The sequence below is a fragment of the Rhea pennata genome, chromosome 7 (genome assembly GCF_028389875.1).
Source record: "Rhea pennata isolate bPtePen1 chromosome 7, bPtePen1.pri, whole genome shotgun sequence".
Lineage (NCBI taxonomy): Eukaryota > Metazoa > Chordata > Aves > Rheiformes > Rheidae > Rhea > Rhea pennata.
This window is the reverse complement of record NC_084669.1, coordinates 16348927-16373613: the sequence shown is the minus strand read 5'-3', so window position 1 is coordinate 16373613 and position 24687 is coordinate 16348927. Positions and strand designations below refer to the sequence as shown.

Below are 24687 nucleotides of genomic sequence, written 5' to 3'. Positions count from 1 at the left end.
GAGGTGTGATCCAGAGAGGAATGAAATCAGTTATAGCTGCCTTCTCTGTGAACTACTGTTTTATTATAGTTAACTTTTGGTGGGGATTTGCAGTCTGCCTGCTCAGGGTAAAGCCCCTCGGTTGCAGAGAGCTGTCAGCCAGAGTCAATCGGTCCTTTCTTCTGTTCATTCAGCTTGGAGAATAAAAGTGCAGCTGACAAAGTCTTGTCATCAGTAGAGAAGACACTACGCTCAGCTCCCTTCAACTTCCAGGGTGCCAGAATCATCAGCGGTCAGGAAGAAGGAGCCTATGGATGGATTACCATAAACTATCTGTTGGGCAGTTTCAAGCAGGTACCGTATCCATGGCAGGTCCCTATTTGAATCATTGCCTTAAAACGATTTGAAAGCTATGCCTTGCAAGATGGTGTTGTAAGCATTAGCTTCCTTTTTAAGCCATTTATCAAAGATCAGGAGTTTGCACGTCTTGCCTCAGCAGTTATAATGAAATACAATCCATCCGCTCAATCCCTACTAGCTGGTGTCAGGATATACAAGTGTAGTCAGGCTTAAAGCACTGAAGTAAAACACCATCATCTTTCCCATGGATACAGCATCCTCCTCAATTCCTATGCTAAAATATTTCTGTGTCTGGGTAAATGTCTGCAAAGTTCCACTGAAAACTTCTCGGTATTTGACAATGACTATCTACTGTAAAGCTTATAAATTTTTTTAGGAGCTAAAATAGTAAGCTGACTGTTTTTTCACATAATAGTTGTATCAGATTACATGTTCTTAATCCTCCTGTGAACATTCAGACACAATCCATCTGTTTTTCTGATCCTGCATCTTGTTCTTCTGTCTTGCTCCATCTCACATCCTACCCCCTTGCCATGGCCTTTCTTTCCTGTTTTCTGTGCTGCTGCTTCTTTCCTCTTAGATGTTTTACCTTATCCATGATTCTCTTTCTCCCTAAAATATATCCTCTCCATGCCTGATGCATCTATCTTGTTTGTAATTTTTTTTAAGTCTGGATGGACAAAATTTCTGCATATCCTGAAATCCATAAGTGAGACATCAGGAGCTCTGGACCTTGGAGGAGCTTCAACTCAGATTACCTTTGTACCAAATGAAATTCCTTATGAATCCCCAGAGAGCTGGCTGCATTTCCGTCTCTATGGCAAGGACTATAAAGTGTATACACACAGCTTTCTCTGCTATGGGAAAGACCAGGCTCTGCAGCAGAAACTGGCAAGGGACCTACAGGCAAGTACATCTGTGGTTGCAGGTCGAGGTCCTCGACCCCTAGCTTTGATATACTGCCATTGTACAAGTTGTCATATCCCAGCTAAGTGTCTCACCCTTTAGACTGCATTTGGAAAATGTCATCAACATCCATTGAAAACCAGAGCAGAAGCTCAGGGAGGTAACAGCCAACACTTTCAAAAGTGCTATTGATTTGAGGAGCCATGATCCTTGGGCATGAGATAGCAGGAGAATGTGCTTAACTGAAGTATGTAAAGGAGATGATCTTTCAACATCTCTGAGAATCCCAAATCCACAGCAACTTCAGAAAGTATGGCTGAAAGTAATTTGTCCAAGGTCCTAGAGGGAGACTCTGCTAAAATAAGAAGCAGAACCCATATTTTCCAAATTGCAGCTAATGCCTTAAAACCATCGTCACTACTTTTGACCTGATGTGTATCTTGGTGTGATGCGTGGTGACAGGGGCCATGTGGCCATACATCCAAGGGTGCTTCTCTAGGATGGAGGGTAACTGCTTGGGTTTATCTTACTTTCAGACCACTGAGAATGGCAGCCTCTTCGATCCGTGCTTTCACCAGGGGTATCAGAGGACTATAAATATAAGTGACCTCTTCAGAAATCCTTGTACATCAGCTGAGAAAAAGCAACTTCCTTTCAGCCAGCTGTATATACAGGGAGAGGGAGATTATCAAAAGTGCCGAAGAAACATCCAGAATCTCTTTAACAAAACCAACTGTCCTTACTCCAGTTGCTCCTTCAATGGTATATACCTTCCTCCAATACAGGGGGATTTTGGGGTGAGTCTGTGCATTCTTCAACTCTTGTAAACCAGCATGTCAGAAGAGCAGAAACTCAATAATACTGGAGTGTATTCTCTGTGGCTGGTGTAGGAAGTCATGTCCAAAAAGCCATCTTGTAAATGTAACTGCAAAAGTAGCACTGCATTTACTGTGAGGAGAGAGCATATAAAGGCTGCCTGAGTAGCGATATCAGCCTAGCAGCGTTCTCATTTTAAGCAATCTTCAGATATCTCCTTGGCATGCTCCATTCACTGATATATTTTTCAAAGAATCCTTCCCAATGGCCAGCACAGAAGGCAGGAAAGCTTGCTGTGGGCACTGATGTACTGCTCCTGCAAGCCTTGTCTCACGAGCAGAAAAGTGGTACCTGAGCTGAAATTCATCTGGAAGTGTGAGTGCTTTACTGAAACTAATTCATCAGCTCCTCTGCCACCCAGACATGATGAGGAGACAGCGCATGCACTGAACGCACATCGTGCTTGACGCTTAGACTGAAAGTCAGTCCTAGAGCTGTAAGTCTTCAGAGGCTGAGAGAATAGCTGGGGAATGTGTTAACACTCACTCTGTTCATAAACTCATGCCTATGTATCAGCTGTTGGCCATGGTCAGAGATGGGTTATTTGGACTTTGAATTATCAGCTGGAATCGTATATAGTCCCTTCAGGCTGTCACCTCTCCTGTTTGTGTAGCAATATGGGTTGCATGTTCATCTCAGCAGCTGTCAAAATGGGATTGCAGTTGCGATGGCAAGTAGCATTTGCTGGGTGCCACGATGGCGCCAACATGCAAAAGAGATTTACTGAAGTGCTTCGGGATGTTGTGGTTAGTGAAATTCCTCCTCACGTCCCCCTTTTTCGGGTCCTTAACTGTCATCAGCTCTGAGCAGTGCATCTGGAAATGACATTGCTCTTGAAAATAGACCTTCTCTTATGTGACTGTGTGTATTTCTTGTATTTCTGCATCTCTTCAAAAAAGCTGCTTTCTCCTGTGGAATTTCCATTGTCCTGCTGGTGCTGCAGCACAGTCAGGTTAAAATGTTCGTTCTTTCTTCAGGCTTTTTCTGCTTTCTACTTTGTGATGAACTTTTTGAACCTGACAAGTGAAAAAAGCCCTGTTGCTCTGGACAAAGTGGCCAGCGCTGTCCAGAGCTTCTGTGCCCGTCCTTGGCAGGAGGTGAGTAGCGCTTGCAGCAGTGGCTGGGGCTCCCTCTCTCTAACAGGGTAGAAAGCCCATGTGGCAAGTGCTGCTGATATTTTCCTGTAGGACTAAATGGTTGGTGGTAATTTTCTATGCATAAACAGGAAGATGCACCCCCCAGCACCTCCAGTGAATACTCAGATGCAAACTAGAGCTGTGGGAAAACAGGACTTAACTGACTTCTTTCTCCCTAGGTGAAGCTAGCATATCATCAAATAAAAGAAAAGTATCTGAGTGAATACTGCTTCTCTGGGACCTACATCCTTTCTCTCCTGCAAAATGGCTATGAATTCACTGAAGAGAACTGGCAAAGAATCCACTTCCTTGGGAAGGTGTGCTTTTTTTTTCTCTTTTTTTTTTTTTTTTTCTTGAGGGGGGTGGGGGAGGTCTGCCCAGGTAACTCTTTGCAAGTTCTGCTGTATGCCCTGACCCTTCTGCATGGAGTGCCCTCGCTCCTTGGTGCTGATCCCGCTCCTCTTCCGTTTCAGATTGGCAGCAGTGATGCGGGCTGGACTCTGGGCTATATGCTGAACCTGACCAACATGATCCCTGCAGAGGAGCCCGCCATGCCCCCTCTTTCCCACGGCAGCTATGTGGGGCTGATGGTGCTCTGTTCCCTAGTGCTGGTGTCCGTGCTGCTACTTGCCTGGCTGCTCTTCCATAAGCCCAAGTGCCTGCAGAAGGGGGTTGTGTAGGAAGCACCACGGGAAGAGAGGGTCCATGGCAATCCAGCAGGGCAGGGCTAGGAGCTCCCCTGCAGAGCTGGCCTTGTGCTGCAGAGCCCCTCTTGCCTCTCATGGAAGCTACTGACTGTGTACAAGGGCATTGATTTCTTCTGACTCAGACTTGCACTGACAGATGATGGGACACCAGTATCGCCACCACGTTCTGCCAAGGACAGACAAGCTGGCGTCCCCTTCTTGAATGGGTCGTACTTTCATTCACTGAAACTTTGCTGCTTGTTATTTTTGCCTTCCTCACAGCAGTATAAAGATAGGAGTGGCAGCAATCTTTGGGAGCTGTTGCTCCTGCAAGTGTAATCTCAGGGTCACAGATGCCACTGAGCTCTTGGAAGCGATTGCAGGTCGGGTGATCTGGCTCCTCCTCCAATGAAGCAGGCCCCTAGAGCCCTTTCAGGACAAACAGCACCAGCATGCCTCTGGCTCACCTCCCTATACCCTTAGCCCCTGCAGCTCCACCAGATGGGTACCGTACCCAGCTGACCCGTTGGGGGCTGGCCATGCTCCTTAGTGCTGCTTAGCACAAGGATGGAGAAACTGAGTACGCTGGTGGTCGCCATTCCTCAGCTGGGCTCAAGCAGGCGTCTACTGCTTTTGCAAGTGGCAAGAAGCCTCTTTCCCATGTCTTCCTGATGCTGTTGCTGGACCAAAGCAGGCTCGCTTTTACACTGAGCCATTCCTATGTCCCTAGGACAATTGCATACATCAAGAAACATGAGTTCCCAGCCAGGCATTTCTGAATTTTTTTTTTTTTTTTTTTTTTTTTGTAGGAATGGCTTATACTGGCCAAGGATCCTGGACCAGTAGTTGGCACATGCTAGCACCCACAGGGATTCCAGTCCCATCAGCAAGTACATACTCACAAAAGCACTCCTGTCTTACTGTGCTGATCATACATCAGTCTCTGATCCAGGGAATATGTATGTTAAGTCACATTCCTTTAAAAAAGACATCTGGCAGCAGCTAACTTGTTAAATCTGAGTTAAACTCACAGATTTATTAACTCTTTGCATCAGCAAAATAAGTAAAAATTCCCATTTCCTTACTACTTACCTTAGACTTAACATCCTATAAGACCCAGGGCCCAAAAGTCCACATATTGCAGCTAATTTTCTAGCCCTCAAGTAGGGGGATGCCACTGATCAGGTTTATGCACCACTTCTATTTTTCAATTCTCTGGTCCAACAAAAAGAAGAGGTAAGTTGGAAATCCATTTTTATAATGCTCAGAAACCACTGGTGCCTGTTTACCTCCCAGGAAATCTCCTCTCCTCCTAATAATTTATGTATGCTAGAGGCCCAAAGAAAGGTATGGTGGGAAAACAATGGCAAATGAAGACCTTCACCTGTTTCACCAAGTGAAGCTGCAGAAGGGTTGGGGGAGAACATGCAGTCTGGATAAACCTTTCTCCTTTCAGCTAGCACAGTCAGAGCTTAGGGCTTTTGTGGTCACCCAGGTTGCTCCTCTGGGTAGTACGGGCCAGAGCAAGTCCCTCAGCCACTTCTGTGTCATGTCTAGAAACAGGAGCTTTAACTTACTGAAGGACTTGAAAGTAAAGGAAAAATCTACCCTGTTTTATGGTAAGATGTATGGGCAGTTCACTGTTCTTCCACAAATCTGTTGTCTTATTTCTGAGTTATCTGTCTTCAGCTACTGTTGGATCTTGTTCTGCCCATTTCAAAAAGACTAAGTAACTCTGCTATCAAGATCTTTTTATTTCTTGTTGGTGCTTGCAAGTTGTCATCATCATATTAAATAGATTAACCTTCAGTGCTTTGTTGTGACCTTACTTGGGCTCTTGATTCAACTTTTGTTTTTGAAGCTATCTTTTTGAAGTTTGGATACCAAAGTTTGCAGTAGTGAGTGCCAGTAGACTCTGTAACTGTATACGAAGGTAATACCATTTGTTAAGGGTCTATTCATGTAGCTCATGGTCAGATCTGTTCTCTTAAGAAAATGTTTCGTATGGGGCTATTCTGTTCGGTTTAGCTACTACAGCCAGGCCTTTTCCCCCTGCCATAGCATTCCAGAACAGTCATATGTCTCAGTATGCATTACTATCATCTATCCTGAGATATTTTGCCTTCCACGTGGCAGTACTGAAATGCATGCTATTGAAAGAATATTGCCCAAAGCAAATGATCCAGAGTAGCCTGCAAATGATTTTTTTTCCCCCAATACTGTTTATCCATTTACCAGTTTGTTTTATCTGCAAATATACTGAGACCTTGAGTTTGATCTGGAACTGGAGTCTTCCTTCTGTTCTTTTCAGCAAAGATATATAGATGAGAGATTACTGTTGTTTTTTTGCTATGGCTGGAAGGAATGTGGGAAGTGAGTGTGATCAGAGCTGTTTCAGCTCCCCAGTGAGCTTTTCTGATACACTGAGCTCCAGTCCTGCTTGCAACCCATTTCCTGTCCTGTGCCTCCTTTCTTATGTAAGGAGTCTCTATAAGCAGAGCATGTACCCTGGAAAGATTCCTCTTGCTAGTGGATGGGTCCTTCTCACTGCCTGAACAATATGAGAAAACTGCAGAGCGGTATTTCCTTTCCTGAGACCTCATCTCAGAGCTGGCAGCTGCCAGTGCTATTTAGTTTTGTCTGTGGTACTGGAAAATTTCTGAAACTGATGCAGAAACTCCATATGGAAACTGGTGTGGAGAGAAGGCCAGTGCCTGTCTGCTCTCCTGGTCCCCGGGAAGGGATTATGCCAAAGGAAAAAAGGTCAAATACAGAATCTGAGAGAACTGAGATAAATGCAAAGAATGTAAATTACTATCTTTCTTAAGCCTTATCATTTCAGGCCAAATCTGAGACAATGTTTCCTAAGGAGATACCAGAGGTGTTTTTAAAACCATTTGAAATGGCTATGGCTCCAAGACTGACTGACTGAAGGCATCCTGCCATACTGAGATCCCTTTATCATTGGTTTTACTCAAACCCTCCCAGCAAAGGGTGTATGATTTTTCTTCCCTGCAACCTTCTCTGCAATTGTAGGATTGTTGTATCTAGGGTGGCTACCCCAGATGCTGGGCCAAAGAGTCCAAATATCCAGTTTAATAAAAAGTCACTCTGCTGCATTTGACTCAGATGTTGATTCAGCCATCTGCTCTGCACATGAAGACCATAAAAGAAGGGGAGTGGATTTTTCCAGATATGTCAGAAAACAATAAAATAGCATCACTTTTTGTTAATGCAGTTGAGCTGCCTCACTGGTAACTATTTGTGCCTTATTTCTGATTTAATAGCTTCTGTCTTTAATTTCCAGCCACTGGCTCTGGTACAGTTTTCCTCTAGGTTAAGTTGTCCTCTAGCATCATGCGTTCTTGTCTTGCAAATATTTGTGTCAACTAAATCCTCTGGGTTGTGTAGAATCTAGACCACTTGGACTTCCTTGGTCTCTACTGTCTGTGTGTCTCTTGGCAGGAGGCATTCAAGAGCCTGCAGAGACTTAAGATGAGTTTCCTGGTGGGGGTGAGGCCCTGATGTCTCTGGCTTCTAGCTTAGATGTCTTTTTCAGGAATGTTCCCTGGGTGGGACCTCACAGCTTTGCAGAGGAGGCTGAGGCTGGGCCTGGTGACTTCCACAATGGATGAGGGCTGAGGCACAACTATAAGGGGGCTGAGATTTTTTTTTTTCTTTTTTGCCGGGGGGGGGGGGGGGGGTCTTGGATGCCTCCAACTCTCCTACACCTTTTGTAGAAAGCAGCCACTGTTGACAAGAGGATCTGCTGTGCACCCTCCTTCCCACCCAGCCAGCCTTTCTGATTTCTCTGGCCCCATTGCAAAGCACAGCAAAACTGCCTGGATCATTGGAGCTGCTGTCGGGAGCAGGGCATGTGGAAGTGGGGCCATCATCACTGCAGTGAGATGCTTTTTGGATGATGTGGATCCAGACTTTTGCTGGTCCTGTGCTGTTTTTCATCCACCCCAGCACTCAGAGCTGGTGCAGCCTCTGCACTGTGCACATACTGGGGCTGAACACCTTGTTCTGGGATGCTGGGGCTGCCAGTGTTGCCAATGCCACAGCCAAAGGGAAGCATGCTGAGGACCGCTGTCTGTGACTCCTGACACTTGGGCCACATGCTTTCTCCTGGCAGCTCAGCCCTGCTGGAACAGATCTTTGTTTTGATGCACACACAAATCTCTGTATCCTTATCACAAATAAAGACTTTTGAACAGACACTGGTAGAGTTCTCTCACTTTTTTTTCTATAGGATGGGAAGTTGCCAATAGTGGAGTGGGGCTTTAAGCATTAAGGCAGCATTTCCTCTCTTGCTGGTTTCCTGCTGTCCTCTCCACCAGACTTTAAATTCCTGGTGGATGGGCAGCATCCCCTCCTGGCAAGGAAAGGCACTGTGTGCCCCTTCTTGGTCTGGGGCAGACCTCCTGGGGGCAGTCTCACTCCTAGGAAGGCTGCTAATGTCCAAATCACGTCTTCATTGAGTTTTATCCGGAGCGCTCTGGGAATGTCTCCTGCGGCATCTTGAGTGCCTCTGTTCTCCACAGTTGCATACTGAAAGACTGAAGTCTTCTGTCCCCTTTTACTCCCTCACCCCAGCCAGCACCCCTGGCTTCGTGCCAGGGCTGCTGTCCCACCGAACAGAAGGATGTGGGGCCCAGGGACCTGTGTCTGTGTGGCTCTGTGTGTGTGCACAGCTGCAGCTTAGCCAAGGCAAACATACTTCATATGTGTGTGTTTTTAAAGCACACTCCCCAGTATAGTCATTTTTATGGCTCTTAACTTGAATGTTCCTCAAATTTTCCAATCTTCCTCTTGTAACAATATGGTCAGAATTAAAACTAATGCACCAGGTGGAGTCTTTCCAGTGTCGACTCTGAAGGGATTGTCTTCTTCCTGCCTGCGACCTGCCGCCTTAGCGAGCATGATACGGGGGGAGCTCTGGGCTTGCATTCGCATTCCTCTCGCTCCTGCTGCTGTGGCACTGTGCATTCCCACTCTTGCTCTCATTTTTCTTACTGCCTCAAGGTCTTTCCATCTTTGAACATCTGGGGGGATGGATGATTTGTCCCAGATGTTTTAGCTGCATTTTCCAAATTAAGTCTTTGTTTACTTCCTACACTGTTTCTAAGAGCTAAAGTCTCATATTATTTGTTTCTGTTTTCAGCTGTGTTTTTTTAACATGTCTTAGTTTACTGTTGGCTTAAAACTTCATTAGCATGTTGTTTTCCTAGAATGTAGTAAGAGCCATGCCAGGTCAGATCAGATATCCCATGCTTTGGCAGTTGTCTCCAGCTGCGGGTGATTATTTAGGTGGGTACTCTAGGAAAGGGTGTGATCCTTCTCTTACAGCTATTAGTAGCTTAGGAAATTTGTGATCAAGTGATTGTATCTGGACCTGCCTAATAAACAGCTGTAGATGGCCCAGTTCTCTATGAATTCATCCTGTCCCCTTTTGTATTCATTTAACTTTCAGCCTTTACAAGGTAATTTCATTGTGCATTGTGTGCAGATGCTATTTACTTTGGTTTGCTTTAATCCAACTACCTGATAATGAGATGCATCCATCCTTATGTTACGGGATTCTCCAAACCTAGTAATGCTTTAGTTCCTTCTCTATCCACCCCAAATGTTGCTCATGGCTCCTTATTAGGATATAACATTCCTCTATTTCTTTTTCCTATTCCTTTCTTGTATCAGTGTTGCCCTGTCTCCATAGGGAAAAGAGTGTTTTCTCATGTCCCTTGGCAGCAGTGTAGCTCCAATTCTGCCAGTGGCTGTCACAGACCACTGAAAGCAGAGCGTGGGAGGAGATAGGGGAGGGGAGAGACCAAGCGCGGGCTTGTGCTGTTTTACTATAGTCCTATCTAGTGCTCTCCAGCTGCCAAGTAACACCAGCTAGCACTGGAAGTCTGCCCACTGCTTTTGCGTCGCCTTGGTTGCTGAGAACTGCGTGGAGAGTGGCTCTGCGGGAACTTAGCAACCCCGGTGCGGTGACGTGAGCAAGGCAAGGGTTTCCCACCACTGCGTGGGATGTCACCACTCCAAAATACCACCGGTTGCAGCTTTTCATACAGATAACATTACCACGCTCACCCACGGATCTCTGCACAAGCTGCCAGGGTTTCCACCACTGCTGGATATGGATGCTTTGAAGGCAAACCCCGTGCGGTGCTTCGCTCGCTTTAATCTCTCCTTTGCACTGCTGCCCCTGCTCCAGCAAGCAAGAGGCCACCTGGCCTTCAGCTCGTCCAAGAGCCATCCCTGGTGAGCTGCCATCTGTCATATATGTGCATGGCCTTCCTGCTGCACTAGTGGCCCAGCTGCCCACCGCTGAGTGAACGGGCTCTTGTTAAATAGCTGCAACATCTCCTCCAGTGAGCCATGCAACTTCCCCATCCTGGGTCCCTTCATCCCAAAACGTGCTGTCTCTGCAACCTGTCTTCTCACTGACTTCTTCCTTTTACTCCCTTCAGCTTCCAGACGGCAGCTGCTCTGCCATAACCTTGCTTAATGATTTTTCCTTGCTCTCCTACAAGTGCTTAGAGAAGCTGGCACCTCCAGCACCATTTCTCGTTAGCTGATCCAAGATGGGTGCGATGCTGTTCCTACCTCTGAAAGCATATTACTCCAAGACTGACTGTCAAGCAGGGATGCCGTGGGATGGAGTTTAACTGGGAGAAGGCGTTAACATGAATTGCTATCTTTGTATATGCAGAATATGTGGCTATTAATATCTTTATATACATGTAATATTCTTTTTTTTTTTGGTTGTCTCTACAGAAAATAGTTCTTCAAAAATAGGAATGTTAAGACTCCATTTTTTCCTGTTGAAAGAGGATATAAATGAGAGGAGGATGGAGCTGGCACCCCAGCACAGGCACTTGCCATGCTGGGGTGGAGCGCCCTCTGCCTTGCTCCAACCTCTGGCTTGCACTCTTCGCTTTAGAGGCCATAAACAGGGACCCCTGGTTTTACCCCTGCTCTTCCCGGGAAATGGGGGCAGGACAGCAGACTGCAAGCCAGGCAGATGTTGATGCAGGCAGGGAGGCACCTATACCCCATCTGGGTGTAGGTAGGCAATGCTGTGCTGGGGAAGAGGCAGCTAAAGAAACCCTTGTCGAGGGCTTGAGGGAGCCAGCATGGAGCTAGATGATGGCCAGCAGGGAGATGGCAGTTAAGCATGGTGCTGGCCACCCCAAGGAGCCCTTTGCTTATGGTGGGGGATGGTGGCAGGGGGAGATCCTAACTGCGTGCTCACTAGCCAGTGTGGCAAGACCAAAGCACCTGCAGCATCTCTTAGCCAAGGAAGCCTTAGTGCTGGCACGTCCCAGTGCAATGGTATATCTTGGCTGTCTGCAGCTCACTACAGCAGCAACAGGGCTCTTGGGCAAGCATCAGGGGTGTCCTGATGAAAATTGCTGTCGGAGTGGCTGAATTGCTGGATTTCTAGCTCTGCTGGGCAAGGTTGCAAAGCCAGCCAGCCTGCTACACAGAGCTTGCCCGCCTGCGGGCAGAGCACCGGGGCTCTTGGGCGATCGCTGCCTTCTGGGGCAAGGGAGCAAGAGGCAGAGAGGTGGAGGGGAACCAGATCCCCCAGGTCTAGAAACATCCTGCAGCTGTGTCTGTAAATAAACAGCAGGGCATTTTCAGCTGCCTTTGGGCTCTTAAACTCTCTTCTGCTGCCAGTCACTCCATGCTGTCCAAGAAAATTGTTGTACCCACTCCCCGCACACAGTGGGGGTGACTTCACCCCTCTGAGCCTGCTCTGCCCACTGGGACCTGCTCAGCAATTAGCTCCAAAATCAAACCCCATGTTGCCCCACGTATCTCCTTGCGCTGCTCCTCAGGGAGCAAGGGCTCGGGGAGGGAGAGATGGGCTGGAAGATGGGCTGCCTTTAGAGCAAAGTCTCCCTTCCCTTCCCTTCCCCAGGAGATGGGGCAGGCGAGCAGGATCAGAGCCTCAGGATCAGAGCTGGTGCAGCCCGGCGGGGCTTACAGGGGGAAAGGGGAGCTGCCAACCCTGCCAGCAGTTGGGCAAGGCTGAGGCCGGGCAGGCTGCAGAGAGCCGGGCAGCAGGGCAGAGGCGGCACGCGACGGTGCAGGATGCTCCGCGGACCCGCTCAGCGAGGGCGATCCCGGGCGATCCAGCGCCAGGCTCAGCGCCATCCCCAGCGCCATCCCCGCTTTGCCGCTCTCTCGCCCCAAGAAACGGGCTCGGCGACGGGCACGCAGTTCCCCGGGGGGGGGCCGAGACGAGGCCGATTGCAAACTCGCCCCCGAGGCGCTCGCCTCCCTGCTTTGCCGGGAGCCCCGACTCCCGCGAGGCGCCTTCCCCCCTGCCTGAGGTCTCTGTGTCTTTCCCCTCCTGGCAGCAGCGCTGGCGGGACGGCAGCTCCCAGGCTGCGCCGCTCTCTCGTTCCTGTGTATTTGGCAGCCCCGAAGCCCGCGGCGGCCAGTTTTCCAGCCCTGCGCTGCTTCTGCAGTGACAGCCAGTGGCTTCGGGGTCCTGTTTGCTATCCAGTTAATAAGTGAACTGGAATCAGTGAAACTTTCCAAAGACGGAGACGGGTTTCGGAGGCGATCGCAGCGCGAGGGTGCGCGAGGGCTGCTGCCGCCGCGGAGCATTCCTGCGCGGCGCCGGGGCCGCCGGGCCCCGCGGCGGAGCCCCCGCTCGCCGCGCTCCCACCCGCGGGCCCCCCGCCCCGCAGGTGCAGTGGGCTGGCACTTGGCTGGGAAACTGGAAAGAGCTGGTTCGAGTTTGCACTTTAGCTCCTGGCGGAAAGGGAGCCCCGCGATCCCGGCGCGGAGCGCGGCAGGGGGATGGCTCGGCTGCTCTGGCCCCTGCTGAGAGTCCTGCTGCTGCTGGAGGTGGCGGCCGCCGTGAGCTTTCTCCACCACCGCTACGAGGAGATGGTGCAGGCCCTGTTCAGCGTGCAGAACGAGTGTCCCTACATCACCCGGATTTACAGCGTCGGCCGCAGCGTCGAGGGGCGGCATCTCTACGTGCTGGAGTTCAGCGACTACCCGGGGATCCACGAGCCCTGTGAGTACGGGGGCCGGGGCAGGGGCGCGCACGTGAACCTGCACGCGCAGCCCGCCCGCGCGTGAGCTGCAGCTCGGCCCTGGCAGACGTTTTGTGCAGAGCTCCTCCGGTTTTTAAACTCGGCGCTGCAGCGACTTGCGCCCCGGGGATCCTCACGGGTGACCCTGCCTCGGACCACGCGGGCGCCGTGCGTTGCGGCAGGCTCACACGAAAACCCAGGCGAGCCCGTCCTGGCGTCCCCGTGTCACTCGCTTGGCGCCTCCCATACCACCCGCTCCCTCCCAAAACTCAGGGTCAGGCAGGGAGGGAGAGAGGCGCGAGCAGGAGGATGCAGAGCGGTGCAAGGGGAGAGCGCGGCCCTGCCTCCCCAGCCCCACAGCAAGGCGGCAGCCCACGCTGGGTGCCGGGAGCCAGCGCTGGGCTCGTGCCGCCCCGCCAGCCTGGCCGGGCCACGCGACACCTGAGGCAGCCGGTGTCAGCGACGCCACGTGGCCCCGTCGGCAGCACCGGCTCCTCGAGCTGCTACGGCCGCAGCTCCCGGCTCGGCCATCAGCAACCAGCGCCGGGGATCGAGGGTGCCGGCTGGCTCCCTGGCTGGCAGGGCACCGCACGGGGCTCTCTTGCACCCCTCCTCGTGCCCGCTGGAAGAGATGCAAGCTTGGCTCTGTCTCCTTTTTACAGCAGCTTTTTGCCCTCTCAATGTCCGGCTTGCGTGCTGGCACAGTTACATGCAGGACACCCGTTTGGCGCAGCAAAAGCACCCTCGGTGCTGAGGGTGTTTCCCTGCTCACTGGGGTCAAGGAGCAAACGAGGGACCCTAGACACTCCATTGGATTTTATACTTACAGAACTGCAGATAATCAGATGGGAAACGCTTAGGAGGTGACCTAGCCATTCCCTAGCCCCATGCAGGCTCAGCTTGTCCTACTCCGTGCCAGCTGCCCTGCAGCAGCAGGGGCATGATATGGTGGCAGCCTGGACTTCTTGCCCAGTTTCTTCTCTCTTGGGCCATCCTCAAAGCACGATATTTTCAGCTTGTAGTACAAAGGCTATGGGAATCTGTGGATGCCTTTTGAAGGCTGTGGAAAGAAACTATGAAAAGCAAGCCTAGAGTCAGTGGACTTGCATGCAATAATTAAGGTTTGTTTGTCTGTGTGGGTAATGTTTATGGGTCTGCAAGTTGAAAAAGGCTGGCAAGTCCTGCCAACAAAGCAGAGAAGAGGGAGTCCCTACAGAGATCTTTTTTTGAAAAAATAAAGGCTGCACGTATCGCCAAGGCATTTTTATAGATTTAATAACTGGATTACTTAATTAAATCAGTTCTCATTTCTCCTGAAATCTAACCAAGTCAACACATGTTGCCTGCCTGCAGTGTCCTTTTCTGAGCCACAGCGCTCAGAAGGTCAAAGGCAAAGGACATGGAAAAGCAGTATCTTTTGGCTGAACTAGAATTTTTTGTAGAATTTGTCTTTAACATGTCTAGAAACATTGCCTGCCTCCTGTATGGTGAAGGCATGAGGAGATTTGGCTCCAGCAGGCAACTGGCTAGTGGAGCTGTGGTGAGTTTTGCTCTGGGGACCCCCACAGGTCCCCCGTGCTCGAACCATGCAGGTCCCACGCGTTGCAGCAGGGCTGGGTGCTGCCACCGTGGTCCTCATCACTACTGGCCATTGAAAAACTGATGGTACAATGTGAGTTTTCAGCTGTGTCAACCCAGTATTTGTGCTGACACCCCATTTTGTCTTTACCCTTTCATTTGAGACTTAGGCTCCCTTTTAATTGAATGCCCACGATATCTCTCATCTTACCAGTGCTGATTCCAGTCTGCAAAAGGACCTTTCTTCTCTCCCAAGTGACTCAAAAGCCTGGCTTGCCTGGGGCAGGGAGAGCTTAGCCCACCCCTCACATTCTGCCTCTCCTTCAGCAAAGCAGTGAATGCTGCTCTATGCCTGCAATCTCTGAATCTGTATTTCAAGGCCTAATTTTAGAAAAGTCAGTGGCAAGAGACTTTTTCTCGTTGTACTGCAGCTTCCTAAGGGATAGTGTGATTTATATTCACCCCTCAGCTGCCCAGGGCTGCTTCAGGCTCTTGCATGTGTCCTGAAGGTGAGAAACTACTGCTGCCTCCCTCTGGCATCAGGCACAAGAGTCGGAGGGCTTAAAAGCAGCAGCTGGAGGAGAATGTGTTTTTCTAGTGAAAGACTGGACTAGCCCAAAGCCAGGGACTGATCATATCCCACAGAGTAACCTAAAGCTGCTTAAAGATTGTGGGGCCAGGAATGTGACATGCTGGTGAGAAGTGCAAACAGCTAAGGGTCTGCCCTTAGACAGGAGTAAATGGCCTGTCCTCTCCTCATCTGCCCGCTGCGTGCCCTGGAGGCCTCCTCAGCACCGGGCTCGGAGTAACAGCATACCGGGATGACCAACACTCCCTGGCACGGTAGCTACCTCTCCCCAGCCCAGGGACACCAGAAACACCAGAAATTACACATCCTCCTGCTTATTCCAAAGGCAAGCAGAAACTCATTGCCAAGCCTGGGCTGCTCCTGCATCCTGTGATGAACGGGAAGGTAGCCCATAAGAGAACTGTGCTTTTCTTGATCACTAGCGTTTGCATTTTCCAAGGGAAAGGGACATTTCACACCATTTGTCGGAGGGTTCCTTGGGCTCTCTACAGTGGGAACTGGCTCTTCCCTAGTCCTGGTTCCTGCTGATGGTATCTTTGCTCTCTTGCTTTTTCCAGTGGAGCCAGAGTTCAAATATGTTGGAAACATGCATGGCAATGAGGTGCTGGGCCGCGAGCTGCTGCTGCAGCTCTCTGAATTCCTGTGTGAGGAGTATCGCCGGGGCAATGAGCGGGTCACACGCCTCATCCACGACACGCGCATCCACATCATGCCCTCCATGAACCCTGATGGCTATGAAGTGGCTGCCAAGCAGGTACCAGGCAAGCAATTGCCTCATCCAGCTGGGTAGGGGTGGAAAGCCCTTCAAAAATGGGCTCTTCTGGGTTCCCTTTGATCCACTGCTAGATGTTCCCCCCCCCTCTCCCTGATGAATTTGGTCTCCTCAGCTGGCAGCGCTCTGCTGCTCACCTCCCATGTCCTGACCCAAGTGGACCTAGCAGGTTGTAGTCCAGCTGCCCACACACATGCCCAGGATACCAGGTCCTCAGCACTCAGCTGAAGCACCCTGGCGGTGGACAAGACCCTGCCCTAGGCTAGGGAGGTGGTAGAGAAGAGGCAGCTGAATGCCACTGTCATGAGCAGATGGGGCAGGAGGGCTGCATGGAGCAGAAAGCCTCCAGCGCCCACCTCTCCAAATCTAACCCATTCCTTCGTGTCACCAGCCGTGGAGGGGGAGGGTTAGTTTGTTCAAGGTCCTTTCATCTGAGGTATATTGTTTATATGGCATGTGCCTTGCTTTGAGACCCTGGAAAATGGAGATATTATTATCGACTTTCCTCTGTCAGTACCAATATTCTTTATTCTCCTGCCAACAATAACACACATGCTGTGACTCAAAGCCACCAGAGAGCCATTACAATGGCCGGTCTCAGCAGCTCTGACACCGAGCTTGCCTGTGCCCACACTGTACTCACCTGGCTGATACAACTTTGCCCCACAGGGCCCGGACAGCATTGGGTACTTGACTGGGAGGAACAACGCCAATGGAGTGGACTTGAACCGCAACTTCCCTGACCTCAACACCTTCATGTACTACAATGGGGAAATTAGTGGGCCAAACCACCACATCCCTCTGCCAGACAACTGGAAAAGTCAGGTACCAGTCTGGGATGCTGAGAGTGCTACAACATCCTCCTATAGGGACCCAGCACCCAAAATATATGCATTCTCCTTTGCCTTGCACACAACTTGTTCATGCCTCCTGCATGCACAGAAACAACCTGCTTCTCCTCACATCACAACCTGCACCTCTATCAGGTGCAAGGGTTGAAGCAGACAAATTGCCAGGAGGGCTGACACGACTGATCATGCCACAGCCTGCTGTGGGGCAGCAGCTCAGCCCAGGGGTGGCTGAGCCTACCTCTCTGTCCCTAGCTTCATCTCTGTGGTTCTGCTCTCATTAGCCCTCTTCTCCTTGCAGGTGGAGCCAGAGACACTAGCTGTGATTCAGTGGATCAGCAACTACAATTTTGTGCTCTCAGCCAATCTGCACGGTGGAGCTGTGGTGGCAAATTACCCCTATGATAAGTCTCATGACCAGCGATTCAGGAACCACCGGCGCACAGCTAACACACCTACCCCTGATGATAAGCTGTTCCAGAAGGTGAGCAAGGGCCATCAAGGGCAAGGGCTGTTCCCACAGCCCCAGAAAAATGGAGATGTGAATTTTTCTAGGTCATTGACTTGCAGGAGCTGACTCAAGAAACATGTAGGCAATAGCTGTTAGCACACACGGTATTTCTGACGGCCACAGACTTGCGGGCCAAGACAGACCAGTCCTGCCACAGGCAGGTCCCGCAACCCAGCCAGGCTAATCTTAACCCTCAGCAGTCCCTTCCTCTTCAATGTCATGCCTGGATTCCCCATAATTCTGCTACCAGCAGTATCTTCAGTCTTGCCATCAGCCCCACCAGCCAGAGCTGGAGCTTGCTCCCTGCTTTACTAAAGCTTCATAGCATGTATCTCTGTGTGCAGGATTTTCCTAGAGAGGTAGCAGGACCTGGCTGGAAGTTTGGTGAGAGCAGGATAAGGGAGATCAGTGTCCTGCAGGGAATAGTGGATGGGGAGGAATAAGCTACAGAATGAAAAGAGACCAAGAACATACACAGAAATCACGGAAAATCTCCGTACATGGTGCTGAGCCTGCTAGTATTAGCTGAGGCCTGTGGTTTTTCTCCATCGTTAAAAAGTCCCAGAAAACAGTGTCTTCAGTCACTGCTGCCATTAGGAAATACAGGAATGCTGCACAAGAATAAGCAAGTTTGTATTAGAACAGTTAATGAAAAAAATAAGTTTAAGCTGGAGTTCAGCCATTTTTGGAAGCATAGGCAATGGAGGGGCTTGCCAGGACCTGCTGTGATCAGGGCTGCACTCCGACCCACATGGAAAGAGGCTGCAGTCAGGGGTGTCAGCTCATGACACGCACATAGCTTCAGAGGTCAGAAATGTAGTGAAGTAACTGTTTTCCTGCTGACAGGATGAGATTACACCAACACCTGAGCTATAATACAGAGGTGTAAAGTTTGCGTTAGGAAATGCAAACACCAGTCTCTCTTAAACTTGGTCTTATGCAGAGGACAGGCTTTGGAGCCACTGTCCCAGTTTTGAACCTGCCTTCATGTCTAAAAGTAATCAGTAATCTTTGATAAGGGCAATAAACAAACAGATGCCAGAAACAGAGGTTGCCCAAAGCCTTTCCTAGTACAAATTCTTCTGATACATATGATATCTGCCTCAGGATTGACACTGGTGCAAGTTTTCCTTGCATGGAGCAGTCTGGGTATCAGCTCCCCTGACTAGCGCGGTTTGCTGCCTGGGGGCCTGCATGGTTGGGGACGAGCACTTCTGTGCGGGCCAGCACCCTCCGTTCCCTTCACCTTAGTGGGAGCAAGGCAGAGGCCGTTTGTGGTATCAGCAAGCCTCCAGCTTGCCCAGTTTCTACTCTTCCCCCTCCTCCTTCATCTGCCTACATTTCCTAGTCGTCTCCACCATGGGTTGGATTTCATGGCAGTAAAATACAGGAGCCGGACTGCTGTCTGACCTCCTTGCCACATGCCCCAGTTAAGACTGTCCGTGAGCAGGAATGTTGCCCCCAAACCTGGCGTGGTGGCTGGGCAGCAGTCAGCCAGCACAGCTGCCTGCTGCTGGAGCCCTGACCTGCTGGGTGCTCTCTCTGCAGCTGGCCAAAACCTACTCGTACGCACACGGCTGGATGCACCGAGGCTGGAACTGCGGGGACTACTTTGCTGATGGCATCACGAATGGGGCCTCCTGGTACTCACTCAGCAAAGGTAAGGGCTGGATAGGAAAGACGGTGAGGGGAGGGGAGAAAGCTGGGAACAGGGTGTGGAAGAGTCTGGGAAGGGGTAGAGAGCTGGGGGGGGACCCCAACACAAGAGCTCAGGGATAGTGCTGGGGAAAGGGCAGGGAAGGGCTGTGGCAGCACTGTGACCATTACTAGACACTGTTTTGGTGTCTACATCTCCAAAAGGACAAGGGAAATTGGAAGTGGCTTGGGACAGAGCAAAAAAAAAAAAAAAAAAAGAGGTTTGAAAAGATCTGCCACATGCTGACAGAATAAGGAAGCATTAAGCTGTTGGTGTATCCAAGAATGCCTGTGAGATAACTCCATTAAGGCCCAAAACTGTGGATATAGGAAATACATTTCTTACAGCTGCTGGCTTATGAAAAATCCTGTACATGAGGAAACTGAAAATCAGCAATTAGGTAAAAGAAAAGATTGGAGAGTAACTGGAAAGGGAGACATGGCCCCTGAGGTGCAAAACCTCCCGGAGTTTCTAAAGGCAGAGAAATGAATGACCTGCTTGAAGGAAAGAATGAGACAGCCACAATGGGATGGGGCTGCACAGGGGGGGAGCAAGAGCTGGTCTCACTACTTGGAGGGAGAAAGGCTGCACCTGCAGAGGAAGGAAGGAGAGCTGGGCTGTTCTGGTATATAATAAATATGGGCCAATACACCTGGGACATGGAAGTGGGGAGGGAAAGGGGCCTTGTGTTCCCTGTTGGCCTGGCCATGGCTCTTTTTCTCTTCTTTCAGGCATGCAGGACTTCAATTATCTCTACACCAACTGCTTTGAAATCACCCTGGAGCTGAGCTGCAATAAATTCCCCCCTGAAGAGGACTTGGAGCGGCAGTGGATAGCCAATCGGGAGGCCCTTGTTGCTTTTATTGAAGAGGTAAGGAGGCAACCCTGGGACCTTCGCCCTTCCCTGTAAACCAGTGGGCCCTGGCCCTGACGGTAGGAGACCAGCAGATGCTGGGAGGGAGGGAGGAAAGTTACAGGGATTGCTGGGTGCACTGGAAGGGGAGTTGGAAGCCAGTCACAGAGCTCGCTGGGGGCACTGAAAAGGGTGTTGGCAGGCTTTGGAGAGGCTGTTGTGCTCTGGACTGGCCTTGCTGGGGAGCCAAGGGTGCAGAGAAGGGCAGAGGTGTCCCCAGAGCTCTGCTCTCCTCCAGTGCCCTGCAATACCCTCTTGAGCACAAGAAGGGCTATAATGCAAGAATCTCCCTCTCTCCCTGCAGATTCACCAGGGCATCAAAGGGATGGTGTCAGACGAGAACAACAATGGCATTGCACGAGCAGTGATTTCTGTCCAGGGGATCAGCCACGATGTCACCTCTGGTGGGTTGTTGATCTCCTTATACCACGTTTGGATAGAGCCTCTCTGAAGCTATCTGTGCTATGTGTGAAGGGGTCAGCAGGTGACACCACAATATGTGTGGCCAGCACATTTTGCATTTTACAAGCACTGGCTGTGAGAAGTTAGCAGTGCATAGAGAGTACCTTACTAATGCTGCTGCCCATGAGTGTGCTGGACCAGGAAAAAGCTGGGTTCAGTGCATCTGGACTGAAGGCTCAGAGGATGCAACTGTCATTTGGAAAGAGTGAAATCTGGAAAAGGATTTTCTGGTTTCATCCTTTTCTCTAAATGGTCTATTTTCAAGTGCAGGCATAGTGTGTGGCAACAGATCATGTCAGATACCTGTATGAACAGAGAGGATAAAGCTGTAGCTGAGAGGGTAGGAACAATCCTCTAATGAATAAGAAATAGTATAGTCCATAGGAGCCAAGACAAAGGGGGCAAAGGGCTGCAGCATGCACCCAGCATGCTATGTGGACAAAAATAGAAAAATGGAGAGGGCTTAGGAAAGAAAGAGGCAAGAGTTGAAAAGCAAACATCATTCTGAGGGACTTCAGAAAGCTCCTATTTTATTTGAGAGCAGAAAATACACTTGTATATTACCAAAGAGAAGGTTGGAGGAACAACTTACTCAAGCACAGAAGTATCTACACAGAGCTCAAATATGTGCTAGCAAAGGATGCAACAGCAGACCAAGAAGAAGGGCTGAAAGTCCAAGCCAGAATTTAGTTTAGCAATGAATGGCCACTTCAATTTATCCAGGTTGTGGTGGTTTCTCCTTTGGTGGCAGATGCTTAACTTCCTATTTGTAAACATGTTTCTCCAATTTGACTAGACAGTATGGACTGACCACACAAAATAGCCTGTATTCCAGCTCTCCAGAGGTCAAACAATCAAATCATCGAAATTCCTTCTGGTTATAGGTTTGTGACTCAATGGCACTCTGATATTTGGCAGTTACTATGCCAACCTGCATAGGCATAAGGGGAGTGCGCAAGAGATCACAGACTCACAGATGTGCTGGCTGGAAGGGCCCTCCATGGTTTCCAGTCTGACCTCCACTTGTAGCAGGATTATCCCTAGTGCTAGATCCAATCAGACATCGCTCTCTCCAGCCGAGTCTTGCAGAATTCCAAGAATGGAAGAATTGGGCAGGAGAGCAGCTGAGCTATTTTTTGACAGTTCCAACGTGTATCATCTGAGCTGATGAAACCCTGCTGAAAATCCAAACATGGCAAAATTCTAAGCAACAGGAATTAAAGATTGTATTATGCATAAGGAGTCATGGAGCTTAGGTTTGCTATTTCCTGACTGGCAAGTGCTCAGATTTGCAGCTTCAGTGTTCCTAAGGACAGGCACAGCTAATATTGCTATACCATCCCATTTCATCTGGCATTTACTTGCAGACTTCTACTGAGTAGCACGAATGAGCTCTCACTTCCAGGCCACCAATGCACATCCAGCCTAGCAGCAGCCAGCAAATTTGAAAGAGAAGACAAAAATTGCCTGGATTTTGGAGACTAAGCACCCTAGAGGAAGTACCCTCAGCAAGAGCCAGTGGGATATTTTTTTAAGCTGTTCCCTGTGCATCCTGACTGCCTTCTCTTCCCATCATATGCTTTAGGTGACATGGGGGACTATTTCCGACTGCTCCTGCCTGGCACTTACACGGTCACAGCCTCTGCAGAGGGTTATCAGCCCCAAACAGTGACAACGACAGTGGGCCCAGCTGCACCTTCATTGGTGAGTCAAGCTGAGTAGTCATGAGGGTGTCTCAAAAGGTCTTCACCTTGGGGAGAAAGAAACACAGCAGAGGATGTCCAATTACTGGCACAGATGGGTTGTAAAGCCTAGTCAGCAGCTACAGACTGTCTGCCAGAACCATAGAGCTTCCTGCAGTTCACAATGAGGAATGGGCAAAGGAAATGCCATGTGCCCCTTGATTCCTTGCAAAGAGCCCTCAGCTAGACTGGGCTTTATGCTGGCTCCTGTGTAGCTCTGCCTCTTTGCTATGGGGAGAAGTGGGGCTGTGCCCAGCCATTGGCAGGCTGGCTGCAGTATCTGCTCCTGAGCTCTGCCTCCATCCTCCCCACTCTTTCCAGGGTGTGATAGTTTGGAGGCAGCATCTGTCCCCTAGCCCCACTGCTCCATGAATTTCAGTTCTCTGCCATTCAGTGCGTCCTGACCTGGGACAAACACATAAGCAAACTCACAGCAGGAGGCTGAGGTCTGCTCTTCTTCCTGTTGACAGCTCCCAAGACAGGTTGGGGCTGGTGCTACTGAAGAATAGCCAAGCACCTTTGGGAGGCAGAGTTGGACCAGGTGCTCTTGACAGCAGTGTGGCTCTTGCAATGTCCTTCCTAGGGCAGGCAGGATGGCTAGAAAGTGGGTTATAAAAAGTAGTGGGTGGCAATCCCTGCCCCTCAGTGTTGTCGTGTGAATGCAGTAGGACCTCAGATGCAGTCTCTTTGGAAGAGTGGAGGACTGGCAAGAACCCCCCTGATTGTGGCATCCTGACACACATCATATGCTTCACTTCATATACTGGTCAAAGCTCTGCCTTAAATACATTGCGGTGGGTCTCCCACCCTCCTTTTCTTCATCCCACCCTACACAGCCTCTGAAGCTCTTCCAGAGCTTCCCTTTTCTTAGGGTTAGAAACCTTTTAATTTTCAGCCTAAATTTATTCATGGTCAGTTTATCCCTACTTGTTCCTATGCCAACATTGTGCTTTAAATAGCTCCTCTTCTTCCCTGGTATTTATTCCCTGATGTATTTATAGAGATCTGTCATGCCCACTCCTAGCCTTTGTTTTGCTAGATTAAGCATCCAGCTCTTTGGCGTTCCTTTGTAAAATTGATTTTGCTTTTACCACATTACTGTAGACTACTTGATTTGTTCTCTGATGGTCTGATTTGCAGATCTCCACTCACAGCAGCCCACCGGTCTTCATGTCCCTCCATCCCTAGAGCACGTTGTACCCCACTTTCATTCTGTCCCTCTCGCAGAGAATCTATGTTGCCCCGTTCCAGTTTCACCTTTCTCTGTGGTCTCCCCATTCCCCGTCTATGTGATGCAATGTCCTGCAGTTCACTAATCCCTTGCTCCTATAACTGCTTGCACTGTTGTTGTCCACTCTCTCTCATACATCTTCCTGCAGTTTTGCAGGCATTGCTCTACCTCACCAGTCCAGCTTCCTGCCTGGCCTCCATCCCATTCCCACCATTAAGTGGTTTGCATGTCTTGTTCCACCTCTACCCACAGCCATTTTTTTTTTTTTTTTTGATCTTTGTTTGGCTGGGTGGTTGTTTTCTCCCTGGAAGTTTTTGCCTAGACCTTCTAGAAGCACTTGTTGCTGAAAGACTGATTAAACAGGATTCAGCTAACCAGATGCAAATAAAAAGGTTTGTCTAGCCTACATTATTGTCTGTATTAAATATTCAGAGATGCAAAGCAATGCTATTCCTCTACTCTCTGATGGGAAAAGATGAAGAAAGAGTGCAGCTCAATCATTTGCCTTTCACAGCTCATCTTCCAAACCATCCTAGGACATTCCTTTGCCCTAGGAGCAACTCTCTGCATAAGAAATATAGCTGTTTTTTGGGACAAGATTTTCCATGGGCAAATTGTTTCCAGCTGATTTAAGCACTGAGTTCCCATTGTATCATAACACTAGCTGAGGTCCCTTATTGGCAATGCTTGTCTTGGCCGAAGAGCTTAAAAGATTAGCTGCAGGGGCAGGATCCTGCAGAGTCCTGAGCCAGCAGGAGACACACACTGTGTAACATAGTTATTTTTGTTCTTTCCTCAGGTGCATTTCCAGCTCAAACAAGACGTGGTGAGGAAGCCCCCAGAGCGTAAAACCTCAGGCACACGCACAAACAATAAAGCCCTTCAGAAGAAGGTAGTGCCAAGAGCCACCCACCGGCGGACCCAAAGATGAAGACAGCTCCCTTGGCTGAGAGCTGGGGGAAGCCATTATATGTATGAGGCCTGGCTGATGACTCCAGCCAGTGAACTTTCCAAAAGTCCAGCATGAAACTAGCTTTAATTATTAGATTATTAAATGAGGAAGTATTTAAACCCTGAGCAAATAGTGAAGTCATTCACAGCAGAATGTGCCTAGGCTGCAGTTCCCAGGGCAGAGTGTCCATAGCTGCTGACCTGCTCTCCTGCACTCAGACCAGCTAGGTCAGCTCTGCTCACTTTATTCTTGGACTCAACTCAGTTGCTACAGGCCCCATAAGATGTTCAAACATTGGTGCATAGCAGACAATGAATCCTGGCCCTGGTCTTTGACAGCTGGACTCAATCTGGGCACACAGATCCGGCACTAGTACTCTGAGTGT

General features: G+C 49.7%; 2 protein-coding genes across 2 annotated transcripts in view; both read left to right on the top strand.

Moving 5' to 3' along the window:
- ENTPD1 (ectonucleoside triphosphate diphosphohydrolase 1) overlaps window positions 1-5752 on the top strand; it is a 32090-nt gene extending 26338 nt beyond the window's left edge. The window contains exons 5-10 of the mRNA XM_062579761.1: window positions 174-333; window positions 1009-1245; window positions 1782-2042; window positions 3099-3218; window positions 3437-3574; window positions 3731-5752. Of these exons, the coding sequence (XP_062435745.1) occupies window positions 174-333; window positions 1009-1245; window positions 1782-2042; window positions 3099-3218; window positions 3437-3574; window positions 3731-3937 (1123 nt within the window). The 3' untranslated portion in view covers window positions 3938-5752. The remainder of the gene's footprint in view (window positions 1-173; window positions 334-1008; window positions 1246-1781; window positions 2043-3098; window positions 3219-3436; window positions 3575-3730) is intronic.
- Window positions 5753-12614: 6862 nt separating this feature from the next.
- On the top strand, window positions 12615-24432 carry CPN1 (carboxypeptidase N subunit 1). Its single transcript, XM_062580053.1, has 9 exons — window positions 12615-12989; window positions 15733-15929; window positions 16617-16772; window positions 17097-17279; window positions 18855-18966; window positions 19734-19873; window positions 20220-20319; window positions 21963-22081; window positions 24150-24432. The coding sequence occupies exons 1-9, from the start codon at window positions 12767-12769 to the stop codon at window positions 24279-24281; spliced, it is 1362 nt and encodes a 453-aa protein (XP_062436037.1). The 5' UTR covers window positions 12615-12766; the 3' UTR covers window positions 24282-24432.
- The last annotated feature ends 255 nt before the right edge of the window (window positions 24433-24687 follow it).